Raw genomic sequence first — 17,281 nt, 5'->3', positions numbered from 1 at the left:
GTTTTCATGAAGTATAATCCTATTTTTAGAAATATAATAGAGCAAAGTATTGTTATCTAATATATTACGCATGTAATATATAAATATGATATATTATCGAATATGTTAAATATATCGTATAAAAAAGATATTATTAATAATTCTAAAATGTATGTTTAATTTAAAAGAATAAAAAATTAATTATAAGATAAGTATTATGTGTGTGTGTGTATGTATATATATATAGTAATTTATACATATGTGTATATATATATATATATATATATATACACGTATTATATAATAATAATTTATGTTTTCAACGTTTTCCGATTATTATGAAATAAACAATCACTATGGTAGATTATCTCGTTTTCAAATTTATGTATAATATCGATACGTCACCAAAATCAGCTGTTTCATGATGACAGTCGACTGCTGGATCGCAACGAAATAGTTTTCTCCTTCGATCGAAAAAGAGCTATAATGAATTAATAAAACTTGTATATAAAATAGTGATAAAATTCGAAAATTAGGCAATTATGGCTACGAGAAATTTAACAGAACCTTTTATTTTAATGAGAAATAATGCTCTCCAAAGCAAACATATTTATGCCGAACAGGTATTCGTATATAACCTGTCTCTTAGAATATTACATTTGATTGTTTCGTTAATAATAACAAATATACTATTTCAGAATTTATCAGATAGGACAGCTTTAGTTAGTTCGGATTCTATATCTGCAGATAATGTTGAACTAAGAAATATAAATTTGAGCGATTCAACACCTCCAGTATGGGCAGATGCATTAGAAGAAACGCAATATATTCTTAGCAGATTAAGAATAAAAATAGATAGTTTAATGGAATTGCATGCTAAACAATTAACTAGACCAACTCTAGATGATACATCACAGGTAAGTAATTTTTATGAATGAATTTAATCTATCTCCAATGCATTTTATTTGCTTTGACTATAATACGCATTGAACTATAAAAAAAATTTATTATAGGAAGAGAGACAAATGGAACAATTATCTCGTGAAATAGGACGTGCATTTGCCAATGGCTATCGTCAAGTACAAACTATAAAAACAGCTGCAAGACACGAAACAAAACCTGCTCAACGACATCTCGCATTAAATGCTGTGATAGCGCTTTCTTCCGCCTTACAAGATTTGGGAATACGTTACAGATCAGCTCAAAATCATTATTTAACACGTATGATTTTACATTATACTTGTATCAATGTAGAAAAACATTATTGTTTGTAATGTTGTAGTAATAATTTAATATGGCAATATTTAAATAACAATTTCAGAGATTAAATCAAGGGAAGAAAGAAGTAATCAATTTTTTAGCGAAGATCAATCTTTTTTAAACAATATGGCATCTGCTTCTTGGTTAATGGAATCTAACGATCCTAAAACTAATTACTGGGAAGAAGATGAACAACAACAAGAATCTGTTCTCTTACAATTAGAAGATCCAGAAGAAAGGTTAAAAGTAGCTGTAGAAAGAGAACAACAAATTGGAAGCATAGTCCAAAGTATTGCAGATCTAAAATATATATTTAAGGTAAATGATATTATTATAATATATATTATCTTTTCGTCAATATTATTATAATATATACCATCTTTTCAACATCTATTTTTGATACATAAAATAGATGGAACAAGAAACTTGTTAATAGAAATTTATATAGTTTGTGTTCTTATCTTATTCATAATATATTATATATGATCCAAAAGTATAATATACTACGATAATTAAAGTCTTATGATAAGTCTTTATCAATATAGCTATCATATAGATAAGACAAATGAAACAATAACACGTATATAAAGATATTATCTAAGATTATATTTCTATAATATATATGTTTCAAATTTAATTCCAACATTAATTAATTTTGTTCCGATACAAACAGGATCTGGCAAATATCGTGCAGGACCAAGGAACTATTTTAGATCGGATTGATTACAATATTGAACAGACACAAGTACAAGTATCTGAAGGTTACAAACAATTAAAAAAGGCTGATTCCTATCAAAGAGCTAATAGAAAACTTTATTGCATAGTAGTTTTAGCAGCTGTTATTATTTTACTTTGTTTCTTATTTCTCCTATTAAAGACATAAAGTACAGTGTTCACATACATATGGATCATCATTAGTCTTCAATAAGTCATTGTTATTTATTAATATGTTTTCCAATTTAAGTGCTTATATGTAAGAAACATGTAAAAATAGTTAAAACGATACATATTCATAAAAAAAAATATCCTCCATAGAATTGAAAGAATATTTTTTAACACAATATATATACACCTACATATAACAGTTATTAAAAAATAATGAATCACTGAGAAATAATGCAAACTGTGAATATTGATGATAATGCTTACAATGGCCTTTAAAAAGAATATTAATGTATTTCACATTACATCTATATATTTTAATTCAATACATTAATGTCAGAAATGTATGAGAATGACAAATTTTATATGTATAACAAAACTAGAAGTAATGTTCTGGGATTATACTATTTCAATCCTATATATAATTATATTTTTATCTTGAACATTTAAATAATTTTACTATGTTACTGTCATTCCATAAAGTATACAATTAAAAAATATAATAAATATTTATTTATTGTATGTATATTGTATGTACATTACATATGTTGTACAAGTATTCTTATCAAAGATGTTTAAAGAAATAATATTACCATGTATTTGCCCATTATTTAATTATAAAATGCATTTTTAATTAATATGTCGATAAATTTGATTGCAAGTATTTATATTGTATATTCTTAATAGGAACTTTACTAATATTAATAACGAAAAAACTCATATACATTTCTGTTATATATTTCACAAAGTTCACTCGAAGAAGTTCTAAATATTCTCATATAAATGTATGCCGGAATATGTATATATTGTATGTATTTATAGACAAAAATGTTGATATTACAATATATGACGAAAAATATTTCGTTAAATTATCGTATAAATTGTTTATTATCATAAAGTATGAATAAATTGACTATTTCATGCAGCCCTGTCTTTTAATTACAATTTGTTAAAAAAATCAAACGCAATGATCCAAATCATAAACTGATCCAAATATAATAGGTTTCTTTCTTGATATAAAACTAAATTAAAAAATTTTATTGCTAATTTCTCTCATACACGTAATATATTTATAACACGTCTCGTTACAATGGCATAGGATAATTTGAGAAAAAATGTTTACCCAAAAAGGGAATATAGATTGTCTGACCAAAAAAGTAAACTACTGGTACAAAATCCGCAAGAACATTTGCATAGTTATCTTGGCATTAAACGTTATTTACTTGTAGAATGCTATCTACATTTATACAACAACACTACGTATACAATTATACAAAATCAATGTACACAACCACACAGTGCATATAATACATACATACACTACATTAATATATACAGCGAATGTGTTTAAATGTATATCTCAAGTGCATTTCATACATAGAAATTATTTATATGCTCCATATCTAAAATTTCATTAATATTTTTATCTCTCCATATTTGTAATATTTTACATTTGATTGATAACCCCTTAACAAAGCTGGTAGAGATCTATTTTTTAACCTTTATATACATATATTTTGTTCACATATAAATTGCAAAATACGTACGCATATATTACATGCATCAGTTCGTACAAAAATGTTAGTATTGCAGCGCATTTATGTTTTCTTTGTTATTATCATGAATAATTTTCATGACAATAAGTGTCTTAAAATTAGCAAATGTTCGTAGAACTCGTATATGTGTTGCATAGTCTAAATATAAAAATAAATTTTTAAATATATACAAATTCGTGAAGAATCGTATTATGTAAATGCAGTTATTCGATAAAAGAAACAGTGGTAGAATTCTAGCGAAAAATTAAATAAGTACATTTCGTTAAGTTGATGATGGATAAGAAAAAAAGATATTAGACTTGTATCTCACATAGAAGTACTTAGAATATGTGCAAGAATACCAAATGCACCGCCCAAAATGAAACGAACAAAATTATCACCCACTAAAGGCCCCAAGGCATAAAGTCCCTTTTTAGGTGCTTGCAAAACTTCATACGTAATATCGTCGACTTCGATCGGATTTGATTTACAGTCGATAGATTTATCCGATATTTTTCCAAATCCTATACCGTTGTTTTGCAGATACGATAAATCTGGCTTGTACCCTACAAAGGAATATTATCATTACTTTGTTAATAAAAAAGATTACAAATAGAGTATAGATATCCTGGCGCACATGTTGGTTTATTTAAATATAGATTACTAGTACTCATCCACACATACATAATAAAATCGATATAAAAACGTAACTTACCTATGAGTATCGCTACTATGGAAACTCGGAATTTTTTCAATTGTCCATTAGGGGTACAAAGAGTAACTGTATGCTTATTACGTTGATTGCTATTACGGTCATCATTGTTAATATTAAGATCCACGAGAGTATATCCCGGCAATGATTTGTAAAGAGGATAATTCGTACCGCCATCTGCCATCATCTCATAAACTTTGTGATATTCCGGATAAACAGAACTTGGAAGCCACTGTAATTTATCGAAGGTATTTGTTTTTATTTTATCGCTCGATTCTTTGTTCCAATCATTAGATGCATCACGGAATACATGTAACACTGGAATCCCTCGAAATCGTGCAGCCATAATAGCATCGGCTGCACTTAATCCAGCACCTATCACTAGTACAGGATCCAATAATCCGTCTAATGCGACCTCTCCTACGATAAAACGCATTTTGTAAACGCAAACGTACAATCGATATTTATATGCAAAGGAGAAAAAAAAAGATAGAGACAACTGAGCGAATTGAACGAAAACAAACAATGTAATCACCTACCGTATTCGCTTAGAAATTGATCTAGCCGTGATTCTAGATCATTAAGATCATGAATCACCCAGGAGGATTGCGATCTTTCTCCAGGTATTCCCAAATGATTGGATAAATCTGTAGTACCAGTGGCAAGAACTACCCTTCGACATCTATATTCAAAGCGTTTACCAGTCTTATTCTCATACCCTTCAACGATCCATTCAAAATCTTTGTTGGCACCAATATCGATCGGTCGTACCGAAGTCACAGTGGTCCCACATCGGAAATATTTGTCTAACCCTTGTTCGTTAACGTAATCTCTGTAATAAGCAGCAACGGTACCTACTGGTACACGGCTGGCAGGTTTACATGCACTTATTTTCTCTCTTGGAGAGTGAGAACACGGATCACCGTTTGCCAACGTTGATTTTTGTACTTGTTCAGTCTCTACCAATTTTTCCCATTGCCTTAAATCTAATCCAGGTAACGACATCCATCGACTTAAGCTGATCGTTAACACGTTCGGATCCATGGACTGTAAATAGATGAATCATTCGTTAAAAATCGTCGATTAATTTTAAACGATTCTTAAATGAAAACTAATCTATCGAATGGATACATTTTTAAATACCTGCCAAGCTCCACCAGGCTGACCTTTACCAAGAACTACGTGATCGATGATCTTGTGCTCCGAAAGTTGATCTTTAGACTTCCAATGCAAAAGCGAAGGCACATCGAGACCGGCATCGACGCATGGATTCTGCAGTTGGTCCATAAGTAAAGACAAAGGTCGACCACCGCTCCTGCCCTCGAGACCGGACGACAACGTTTCCAATTTCCATCGTGAACTGTGAGCTAAGTCTCTACTTCGTGTTAAACCGTCGTTAGCAACGTTACATTGCCGTCGAGAGCACGTATCTTCATCTAACTTATTCCGCGTCGTCTCGTCACTCTCATCAACATCTTCATCGTTGGTAAACGGTTTCGTTGTAAAATGGAGACGCGCCGTCAGCATATCATCAACTGGATGAGGCTCGCCGGTATAATAAGGCCAATTACCAGCGAGCATGTACGACAAAGAAATACCGCTTGGTCCATTTCCTACAAAATACATGTATGATCCCGATATAATCAAACAGAATGTCTAATATTTCATTCAAAAGAGATCCCCTAAACGAAATATCATGTATCAGTTTAATATTCAATATTTACACTAGCCTTACCGTTTGATTCTCTACGAAGTATAGTCAAGGTAATTTAGAGATGACTAAATGTCCTCTAATCGTCATAATTCGTTGAGATAAATTACTTTTTATCAAGAAACATTTTCGTTTGATCCTTACCTACGATGACTATGTCCTTGTAGACGACGTCGTTATCATCGTCATCGCAATTATTTTGCATTCTTTCTCTCGGCGTTCGAAACGAATGGGATGGCCGTAAAAAAATGAATGTCAGTACTGCGGTTTAGATCGTAATCTGAAATGTAATAACTCCATGTTAGAAACGTCATTATGAAATGTTAGAGGTATAATTGCTACGAACGTTCTTCCTATCAACCGAGATAATAATTAAATTGGTAATGAAAAAGAGAGAAAGGAAGCGAAAAAAGACAGAAAGAGAGACAGAGAGAGGGAGAGAGAGAGAGAGAGAGAGAAGAAGACAATGAATTAAAGTTACGAGAATTGTTGCTTGTGATTTTGCTTAATCATTCCATGATGATGCCCACAATGAGGAATGATTGCAATGACGCAACGAGCGTCGCCGTCCATAATTAACGCGCTCGTTAGACGAAAATATATGTTAGAGAGACTTGTCACGAATACATTGTGAGACATAAACCGCTTCTATCATGTAACGTTTTGTAGTTGTTTGTTTCTTTTTTTTTTTTTCTTTTTTTTTTTGGTATTTTTTTAGTCTCTCTTTCATACATTTTTCTCTTATAAAATTCCAAAGCTTATGTAGCCGGTAATTTTCCATACTTATTGTTAGACGGAGGGAATATTTTACAAGAATAAGAGCTTATCACAATGTAGAGATAAGAAAAGAAAAAAAATAATTAAAAAAATTAAATATTCCATTCATATTTTATAGTAATAATTATATGAATACGATATTATTACTATTATTGTTATTATTATTATTGTTATTATTATTATTATTATTATTATTATTATTATTATTATTATTATTATTATTATTATTATTTTATTGTTTTTTCGTTTTATCAACCACAACGCTTCCATTCTCCGTCTAACAGTAAAAATTTACAGTGAGAGTGACAACCTTCCACTAGAAACAACCTTTACCGGTTTATTCTATTTCCTAAGCTTCTAATACGATTCGATCGCATGAGATTACGACGACATTGATCGATTTGACCTTTCAACATCGACGAAGTCACACCTTTCGATCTGAAAAAGAAAGGAAGACCAAAAAAAATATATAATCAATTTGTGTGATCGATTTACATATATATATATATATTTACGTATATAATTTCTAAACGATTAGAGCAAAGTTGTAAATATAAAACTTCGATCATTGATCCCTAACAACGGTTTCGTTTGAATAATCATTAATTTTGTAAAAAGAAGAAAGAATAGAAGAGAATGGATGACCCAAAAGTATTTTTTATGCGACGTAAGAAGAAAAAAAAAATTCGTTCGAGTAACTAAAAACGTAGCAAAAATTCAACACGTTTCTAAACTATGTCCCAATATTTGAATAATTTTTATTAAGAAAAACTTCTCGAATTTCTTGATTCTATGCGATTTCGTTCGGGGTCGGCTGGGTCATGGCTCGCTCGATATATCGACGTCGAGTAAGATTTTTTACGCAACGAAGACAGAACGAAAGGAAAGACGTTTGATGAATACAGTTTCAATAGGAAATAAATCGGTCATTTTTCAAACGAGTTAATCGATGCTTTCTTTTTATCTCTCCTGATAGCAAGTAAACGATCAAGATGAACTTATTTATTTTTCTATATTATTTCATAATAGTTTTTCTATAATGGAATACCTTTATATTTTTTTCCTTATTTTCAAAAAAAAAAAAATAATTAACATTCTTCACCTACATCACTATTTTAACAATTTCGTTATCCTTTTATTACGATGAAAAACATAAATTGCCACAGGATATATTACATCCGCTTTTTTTTTCTTTTTTTACAAAAGCTTTCCGGTTTTTATAAAGCGAGATGTGAATATAATTTACTTTTCTACCTCCTTTTTAATTAATTGTTCAGTTTATACAATGAGCAAAAAGAAAGAGAAAAAGTTACTTCATTCTTTTAACGTTATCGAACCGACCTTTAAATAAATCATCGTTTATGAAAGTTTCAGGCAAATAGAACGGATATACGTTCCGACGTGATTAATTGACTCGAAATAAACGCGTTACGGGTGATTCGATTAACGAAGGAGAAAAAGACCGGAGATTTCTATGCAAGGTACACGGTCGTTCCTCTGATAAATTTACATAGCCAAGGCTTACGAAGCTTACTCGATTCAAGGTAGAGAGTTTTCGTTCGAAAGATTAACTACGACAAGTTCGTATAAATTAACATAACATTGGATTCATGTTACTGGTGTTTATTGCATATAACGTATAATTCGCACGTACTAAGTGACGAATTGACCCTTCGAACAATTACGTCAGCTTAGTTCGTCTGTTTTAAACAGCAAAGAACAAATACTGATTATGAATTTTGCGTCAAAGTAAACTTGATATATATCGTGAACTTACATCTGATATCTATTTATATTTAACCAAGTATATTGCTAATTCCTTTTTATACATAGGAATATTGTTTCTAGTGTTATGACATTGTGAAAATTCATTAATAAAAGAGTTATGAAAATTTATTGAGTAATATTACTGTCTGTAGTATTCTGAATATTTTAAATAATTATCTGACCAGTTGTTTTTTTCATAGATAGGAATATCGTTTCTTATTTTATGATAATATAAAAATTATTTTATAAAAGAATTATGAAAATTTATTGATATTTTATTGACATTATTGTATATCGCGTATATCATGCAACTCCCATGTACGAAGTAACGGATTAATCCTTCGAACTTTTATAAACACAAATACGTATTTACGTCAGCTTAGTTATCCTGTTTCAATAATAAAAAATAAATACTGATAACTTGAATTTTGCGTCGGAATAATATTACCCTGAACTTAACTCTGATCTCACTTTATATTTTACCGTTTTAATTTGATCAGTCACTTGTTATAAATAGAAATATTCTAATTCTATAACAGTGTAAAAATTAGTTGAGTTTAAGCAATATCGCCATGTACCAAATGAGTTTTTCGAACATATACTTATTTATACATATTTATATCAGTTTAGTTGGCTGTTTCAATAACAAACAACATATATTGATTACGAGTTTACGTTAAGATAATACCACAGAGAACTTACGTCTGATCTATCTTTACATTTTAATAACTATTTCATCAATTGTTTATTATAGATAGAAATATTATTATTTTATAATATCGTGAAAGTTAGTTAATACAAGAATTATGAAAATTTACCGAGATTAAGTATCGTTTAAGTATATCGCATACATCGTTTACCTCCCACGTACGTAATGACGGATTAATCCTTCCAACATTTATAAATGCAAATACGTATTTACGTCAGCTTGCCTGGTCTGTTTCAATAACAAAAAACAAATACTGATTACGATTTTCCTTCAAGGTAATACTATCGCGAACTTAACGTTTGATCTCTCTTCATATCTTAATAATTATTTAACCAATTGCTCGTCATGCGTAGGCAATTCGTTTGCAATTCTATAACATCGCGAAAATTTGTTAGTAAAGTATTATGAAAATTTATCGAGTTTAAATATCGTATATATCGCATATATCGAGCTTCTCGCACGCTCTAAGTGATGAATTAACCCTTCGAACATTTATTAATACGAACGAAGATACGTATTTACGTCAGCTTAGTTGGCCTGTTTTAATACCAAAGAGTAAATACTGATTACGAATTTCGCGTCAAAGTAATATTACCATGAACTTACGTCTGGTCTCTCTTCGTATTTAAATAACTATTTTAGCAGTTGCTTGTTATATATAGGAATATCGATTTTAGTTTCATAATATTGTAGAAATTAGTTAATAACAGAGTTATGAAAGTTTATTGAGTAATATTATTTGTGAACCTACGTCTGTACTCTTTTTATATTTTAATAATTATTTGCTAAAAGAATTATAAAAATTTAGCGAGTTTAAGTGCCGCGTATATCGTAACTCGCACGCTTTAACAATAAGTGACAAATTAACCCTTCGAACAGTTGTGGACATAGATATGTATTTACGTCAGCTTGGTTGACTTGTTTGAATAATAGAAAACAAATACTGATTACGAATTTTATTCAAAGCAATATTACGGTGAACTTATGTCTGGTCTCTCTTCATATTTTAATAACTATTTGATCAATTGCTTGTTATACATAAATAGAAATATTTATTTCTAATTCTATCGACTCTTGTGAAAGTTAATTAGTAAAAGAATTATATAGAAATTCATTAATTTTAAATAAATATTAAATTTCAAAAACAAGTTCAAATAAAAAGAAAAGTAAATACTGATTACGAATTTTACGTCAAAGTAATATTACCGTGAATTTATGTCTGGTCTCTCTTCATATTTTAATAAATATTTGATCAATTGCTCGTTGTATATAGAAATATTTGTTTCTAATTTTCTTGACTCTCGTGCAAGTTAATTAATAAAAAGATTATATGGAAACTCATTAATCTTAAATAAATATTAAATTCAACACGCTTAAACAACGTGCCAAGAAATATGAAGCAATCTTATGTAACGTTCGAACTGACCAATTTTCATAGATAAAAAGAAGGAACACGAAGGAGACAAGAAAGGAGGAGATCGATGAAGCGAATAAACGTATAGAACGGAGACTTCTGAAGTGTCTCTGCGATATTATGATGCACGGTTGAATGTAAAGACTATTGCTGGATACCCTCGTTCCTCACGATCCTAAAATAAAAATAGCAACGTTCCTGTAGACGATAATATTTTAATCGAAATCTATCTTTTCCTTCGAACGATCTACTCATTTTCTATCCGTTCTTCTTATCCGTTCTCTTTTGAGAAACAAATGTTTCACATGTTAATATGTAACCACTTTAAGTTAAACCACTTAAATCACTTCCTTATTATCATCCTAATTAATAATTCTAATAATTTGCATTTTATTTTCTTCGATAAATTACACCTTGTAGATCGCGACGAAAACTGTTCGGCGATAAGTGAAAAATTGCCACTGGAAGTAGCATTTTATATGAGCGAAAGATAGTCATGCGTGGTTACTTTAACATAACCGGTCAATCCAGTATTACCAGATATACCCAAAATCATCCAATGGCAATTCGACTTTAAAATGTCTTATATCTCGTTTTATCGTTAGACCTTAGTCAGATTCGACGAACATTATCTTTTGTTCTCCTTTTCACTCTTTTCTCTCTTCTCTCTTTGACTGTTTTTTTCATATTTTTAAAAGAATAATTAACTTTCGATAATAGTAACGTTTGGAATAACTTTAGATAAATATTACGGTTCTAACAATTGCAACTCATATTAACATGGTTTACATTCTTTTATCTAGAACGTACGGGCAACAATCGACCTTACTTTCATCGAAGTCGAACTTGTTGCATGACTCGATTATAAAATAAAATGTTCTCTTCTTCTTTAAAGTACACAACTCCATTGTTAATTCAAATGAATGAATGAATGAATAGGTATTGTTTAGAAACAATCTATTAAAACATATCGATCTATACATATAACAGTACCGTAGTTATATTTTCTATTTATCGAATAGCTTTTTTTTATAGGGGAAAAATATATATATATATATAATCGACATTCATCATCATCAATCACAATGCTATTCGATATGAAGCATTTGAGCATTTGAAAAGTTCGACGAAGCACTATAAGCCGTCCTTACTGCACTGTCTGGTATGCGATTATTAAAAGGCTCCAAGAGCATCATCATCCCATGCATAGTTGGTCGTGCGCATAAAATGCTCTGAACCGAAGACGTAGATACGTTTGTCTCTAAGTATACGTACATACTTGGAAGATTCGAGAAACCGGAATGGATCGTGAACGAGGTGATCTAATATTTTCAATTGCACCATTACGTAGAATAAGATATATAAACATCGAATTGCGATCGTGCTAAATCATTCTCGGATACATAATTTCAATTAAGACGAATAATATAAATACACGCAATGCAAACAATAGAATCGATCGTAGAACGACGCGTGAATAAAGCGTTTTATCGACCTTGTCCTTTATATGACATCAATATTTCAAACCATCAAGAAACATTATATTCTACGATTTCTAACACGAACTAATGCACGAGACCTTCCTATTAGACTTCCATTATTTTTAAATTGTCATTATCTATGTTAGAAAAATGTATACATTCCGCGAATGACCTTTAGATAATCTAATCGACTAAACGAGTAGTCTCTGACTAGTTCGAGATATTTGTTCGCGAATAAATCCAATTTTTCCTTTTTCTTTTTTTTTTTTTTCATTTTCCAATATTTTAACTTCTCGTACGACTCGAAATATTGCCTTGTTTTACGAAAACGATTTATTAACATCGACGAAATGTTGCCATCGAAAGAAATCTATCAAAATGATTCACGATCGAAAATTTATGATATTACCGATAAAAACCAATATGTAGCGACTGTCGACTGTAAAATATGTAAATAAAAGTTCCCACGAGGAAAATAATGCGTCCGTGGAGAATCGATAATAATCATTCGCGATTCGCGACCTACTGAGACCTCACCATCTATCACAAAACCCATGCGAATTTAAAAAAAAAGGAGGAAAATAAAAAAAAAAGGAAGATAAAAATAGAAGAACGAAAGAAACCATTAAAAAACAAAAAGGAGAAAAATAAAAAAAAAGAAGATAAAAATATAAAAACGAAAGAAAAACACGTTTTATTCTTAAATAGAATCGAATTAAATATTTAAGAATGTCCGAGCTTCGTTTTCCTCGATAATATATAAAATATGCGTAAGAATAGCCAGCACATGTCATGCTCGAATTGACGTAACTTAATAAAGATAATTAATGTGTTAAAACTAAGCCAGAAAAACAAATATTAATAAAAATACTTACGAATTAATAATATGGAATTAAATAATAATCAATTCGTCGATGTGTTATGTACGTAGAAATGGAATGCACTTAAAAAAGAGAGAAAAAAGAAAGAATGGAAAGAATGCAACACTGAACGAATTGAATTCTTCGAACTTCATTAGCTACAAACGACTCGAAACAAATTTGATTCGGCGAAGCAACAAATAAGTGTAAGATGAGGAAAAATAAAAGTAAATACGGACCGATGAAGAGAGAAAGGTTTAAAGGATATGGATGTTTTTAAAAGATTACAAGAAGAGCAAAAGCATGAGCTTATTATCTTCGAAACATACATACATATACGAAATTAAAAGGAAAAAAGAAAAAAAAAAATAGGAAACACGTGCTCGTCGACGAATCGAAGCCGCGATAGGTCTTCCCGCTTCGACGATCGGCGTCGTACTGATCGTTCTCTTTCTCTTTCTTTCGTTATATTATGATTCGTCCGTCCATCTCTGACTCGGTTTGCTTGGTAAAAAGCACGCGTGATTCAAGCGCGACCGCTCGACGGAAACGGATGCACGCGGAGAATGCGATCGAAGGTCGAGGCAACCCTCCTCCTCCTCCTCCTCCTCCTCCTCCTCCTCCTCGCTCTCCTCCAACATCTTTATCTACTTTTTATTTTTCCTTTTCTATCCTTCCTTTCTTCCTTCCTCCTTTCCTTTCCTTTCCTTTCCTTTCCTTTCCTTTTTATTTCTTTTTAACATTATTTTCTCTCTTTAACCCTTTACTCCTTCTACTTTCTTCACCTCTTTCAATTTAATGATAACATGATATCTTTCAATAATATATCGTAATATAAACTACGTGCTTAAATCATCGCGATAAGATAATCTTCTTTAAGATCGATCTAAAGGTTTACGCTTTTAAGTTTTAGGTTAGAATTACTTTGGATTTTTATAATTCGCGCATATTATTCCTACCAATCAGCATGGCCGACTGAAATACTCAGTCGGGTCACGTGACCGCTCTGCTCTGCGCGCGCTTTCTCAATCTCTCTTTTCCTTTTTCTTTAGCATCCTCACTAGTGTAAGGTGTTACATGATGCAATGCAATCGTTCAAAACTTGCAGCTATCTATTATAAGCCTTTCTTTCGATAAGAACGAAGAAAATGCGCATAGTTCGTCGTCCTTATGCAAGTTAGGAAAAAACAAAAAACAAAAAAAAAAGAAGGAAAGAAAATAACAACAGCAGATTAAAAATTTAATATCTCATGCAATCGAGATAAGAAAAGTCTTAACTTGGAGAATGACTAAGGTGAATTTCGAGTTCGCGTTCGTATACGTATTTACTTATTCTTCATACGTAAAAACGTTATCTTGATGGTTACGTAAGAGTCGACGTCATTCTTTTTAATATGTCAAATCATCGTGCAGAAATCAAATTTCCCGCCAAATCTATCAACGCTCGATTTTCACACGGTTTACACGATATCGTATTACATATTTATATTCGTAGAAAATTATACTCCTATCTTTACGTCTTTAAGAAAATATTGCGAAATCTGGCACAAGTAACAAAGTTACGTTTACGATTTAACCTAAATTCTTGTCCTATTTTAAGTAAGACACTTATTATGCTAATCTTTTTATTAACCCAAACTATATATCAATTTCAATGAAATATCTTCGTTGTATATTTTTATAAATAGATTATTTCAAGAATAAGGAATTCTTTGTATCGTGGTCTATTCGCTTATCGGAATTTTCTTAAGCTAGCATTTATCTGAAAAAAAAAATTGATAAAAAGAAGAAAAAAAAAGAACTGAAATTATCTCGATAAAGTCAAGGATTTCTTTTTCTTACTTGGAAAGATAAAAAAAAAAAGGAGGAAAACAAAAAAGAACATTATTCTAACCTATCTATTTATCTCGTAAATTAAATCTCTCATTCGGTTCTTTCGAATACATAAAAAAAGAAAAGAAAATGATCAGAAACGACAAAAATGAGAGATAAAAAAGAAAAAGAAATCGATACGCATCGTTAACTAAGACAACTTCTTGTAAATTACAAAATCAACTTTGTAAAAATAAAAAGAAAAAAAGGAAAACCAGTTTTTCCTTTTTACTTTTTTTTTTTTTTTTTTAATTCAATGAGTCAGAACTCTCAGTCGACAGAACACATGGAAAACTTTAACAATAAGAACGATGTCAATAACCTCTACTAACGTTTGATACGTTAAAAAATACAAACGTAAGATCGATGATAAAATATTGTAGGGATTACGTAATTCAAGATCAATTTGGTAGTGGCGCCGGATGTAACTAAAAATAGAACGAACATGTCGAGGCACGATAGATAGATACTTAGATATTACGTCGGCTGCTTAAATTTACATTTTCGAATAAAATTAAGGAAATACGTAACCTAAGAATGAATCATTTTCCTCGTCAAAATTAATCGAACAAAATCATTTGAACGTTTTTGTATCATTTAAAATTTGCACAATATTCATTTAGCAGGATAAAATCGTATCGATAAAAAAAGAAAAAAAGGAAAGAAAAAAAATAGATATATATACATACACACATATATAAAAAGATTTAAAATTATAATTGTGCGCGCCATCAACACATACGTACACCATTTTGTATAAGTACTTGCGTCACGTACTTGACCTTTCGTAAAAAAAAAAAAAGAAATCGAAGAGAAACCCTTTTTGCAAAGGAACGAGTCGCCACGCACGTGCTACGAATGAATACCGATTTGGGATCGAAAAGTACGAATGATAAAAACGATTTCTTTACCTGCAGAAATTCCTTCGTCGTGCCGAAGCACTGCAACGAATAAATTTAATCCGGATTGCAGGAAGGAGCTCTAATCCGACGGAAGGAGCTCCGTCCTAACGTGCCTTCGATATTTTCGGAGGATTCATCGATTCTCCATTGGTAGAAAACACCTTCGGGTATCATCGTTGAATCGTCTTATTAATCTTAACGAGAAAGTCGGCAACTTCCTTGTACTAGTTCGTGCACAAATAAGCGCGAAATTAATGACTTCCTGTTTGACTACTACTGTTACTATTACTATTATTTATAGTTAGAGAAATTTCTATTCTTTCTACCTTTCTTTCCTTCCTTCTTTTCCTTCTTCACAAGATTAAATCGTAGTAACGTTCTCCTTTAAAACAACTAATCACGATTAAGCTCCGTGAAAAAAATACGTACTACTTCGAGAGAAAAAAAAAAAGACCACTCAAAGGTCGGAAACAATGAGGCTTTGTACTTTACGAAACTCATCGATTTCTATACTGCTATGTAAGTTAGGTTAGGTTTTCCTTGCTACGTCGCTTGCGCGGAACACTATCGAGAAATACGGAACGATAGTCGACTTCATGAGAGTTTAGTCGTCTTTTCTCTTATCATAACCTGTTTGGCGCGTTCTATCGAGATTTAGGATGAATTACTTAGCCCTTAGAAGATCGAACTTTCTTTAGTATCTGAAGGCTTATACTTCGTTTTAAAACGGGGTTGTTCTTTGTCGATAAAACAGAAATATTTATATCTTAATCATCGGTAAGGAAGATTACTATTTATTTTCTCGTTTTCTCCATAAAAGAAAAAAAATGAAAAACGTTTGTCATCGACGGGAATAGATTACCTTTAACAAACATCTTTTGTCGAAATTTTTGAAAACATCAAAAATCTTTTCTGTTGTTGTGTCCGTGTGTGTATGTGTATCACGATGCGTCAAGTCCTTCGAAGCAATTTACAAAGTCAATATGAAAAGATCTAATTCGAGCTCAACGAGAAATTTCCATATTTCATTGGATCTGATTAATATCGCCTACGATTACTGTTAAATTGCTTGACTTCTTATTCTCATAATATCGTTTTAAATTGCTCGTTACAAAAATTGTCTCTTACCTTTATCTATTTATCTTCATAAATAAACAATCCTTTGTCTTTAATATTTATATATACGTATCCTTCGATCTGAAGATTCGTCGACTCGTTCAAAATTATGACCTCGATTATCGAATTCGAATTTTAAAGTACACAAAAAACGTGGGTAATTTATTAAAAAAAAAAAAAAGAAAGAAAGAAAGAAAGAGAAAGATACGAGTTAATAGATCGATTTTCCAGAAAATACACTGTCTAAAATTGTTTCAACTTCTTCGACGAACTTCTCGAATCATTTGAAACGAACCCTTACGCG

At 30.8% G+C, this 17,281-nt stretch overlaps 2 protein-coding genes across 13 annotated transcripts; one reads left to right on the top strand and one right to left on the bottom strand.

The window, feature by feature from the left end:
• The first annotated feature begins 315 nt into the window (after positions 1-315).
• Positions 316-2,122, top strand: LOC127063060 (syntaxin-16). The gene is made up of 5 exons (XM_050992339.1): positions 316-602; positions 678-896; positions 993-1,200; positions 1,301-1,557; positions 1,913-2,122. Exons 1-5 carry the CDS (start codon positions 522-524, stop codon positions 2,120-2,122), a joined length of 975 nt encoding a protein of 324 aa, XP_050848296.1. The 5' UTR covers positions 316-521.
• LOC127063054 (oxidative stress-induced growth inhibitor 1-like) lies at positions 2,026-17,145 on the bottom strand. Of its 12 annotated transcripts, none has more exons than XM_050992322.1 (8): positions 16,188-16,507; positions 15,871-16,085; positions 7,184-7,294; positions 6,224-6,359; positions 5,500-5,981; positions 4,908-5,415; positions 4,372-4,788; positions 2,026-4,222 (listed from the first exon to the last, which is right to left on the bottom strand). In XM_050992322.1, exons 4-8 carry the CDS (start codon positions 6,282-6,284, stop codon positions 3,984-3,986), a joined length of 1,707 nt encoding a protein of 568 aa, XP_050848279.1. In that variant the 5' UTR covers positions 6,285-6,359; positions 7,184-7,294; positions 15,871-16,085; positions 16,188-16,507; the 3' UTR covers positions 2,026-3,983. The 12 variants fall into 12 exon arrangements, with proteins under 12 accessions (XP_050848279.1, XP_050848273.1, XP_050848274.1 ...); XM_050992316.1 differs by having other exon boundaries at positions 7,190-7,294; positions 16,188-16,506; XM_050992317.1 differs by lacking the exon at positions 7,184-7,294.
• Between the last annotated feature and the right edge of the window lie 136 nt (positions 17,146-17,281).

This window comes from Vespula vulgaris, chromosome 4 (assembly GCF_905475345.1).
Source record: "Vespula vulgaris chromosome 4, iyVesVulg1.1, whole genome shotgun sequence".
Classification (NCBI taxonomy): domain Eukaryota; kingdom Metazoa; phylum Arthropoda; class Insecta; order Hymenoptera; family Vespidae; genus Vespula; species Vespula vulgaris.
This window is presented reverse-complemented; position numbering and strand designations above follow the sequence as displayed.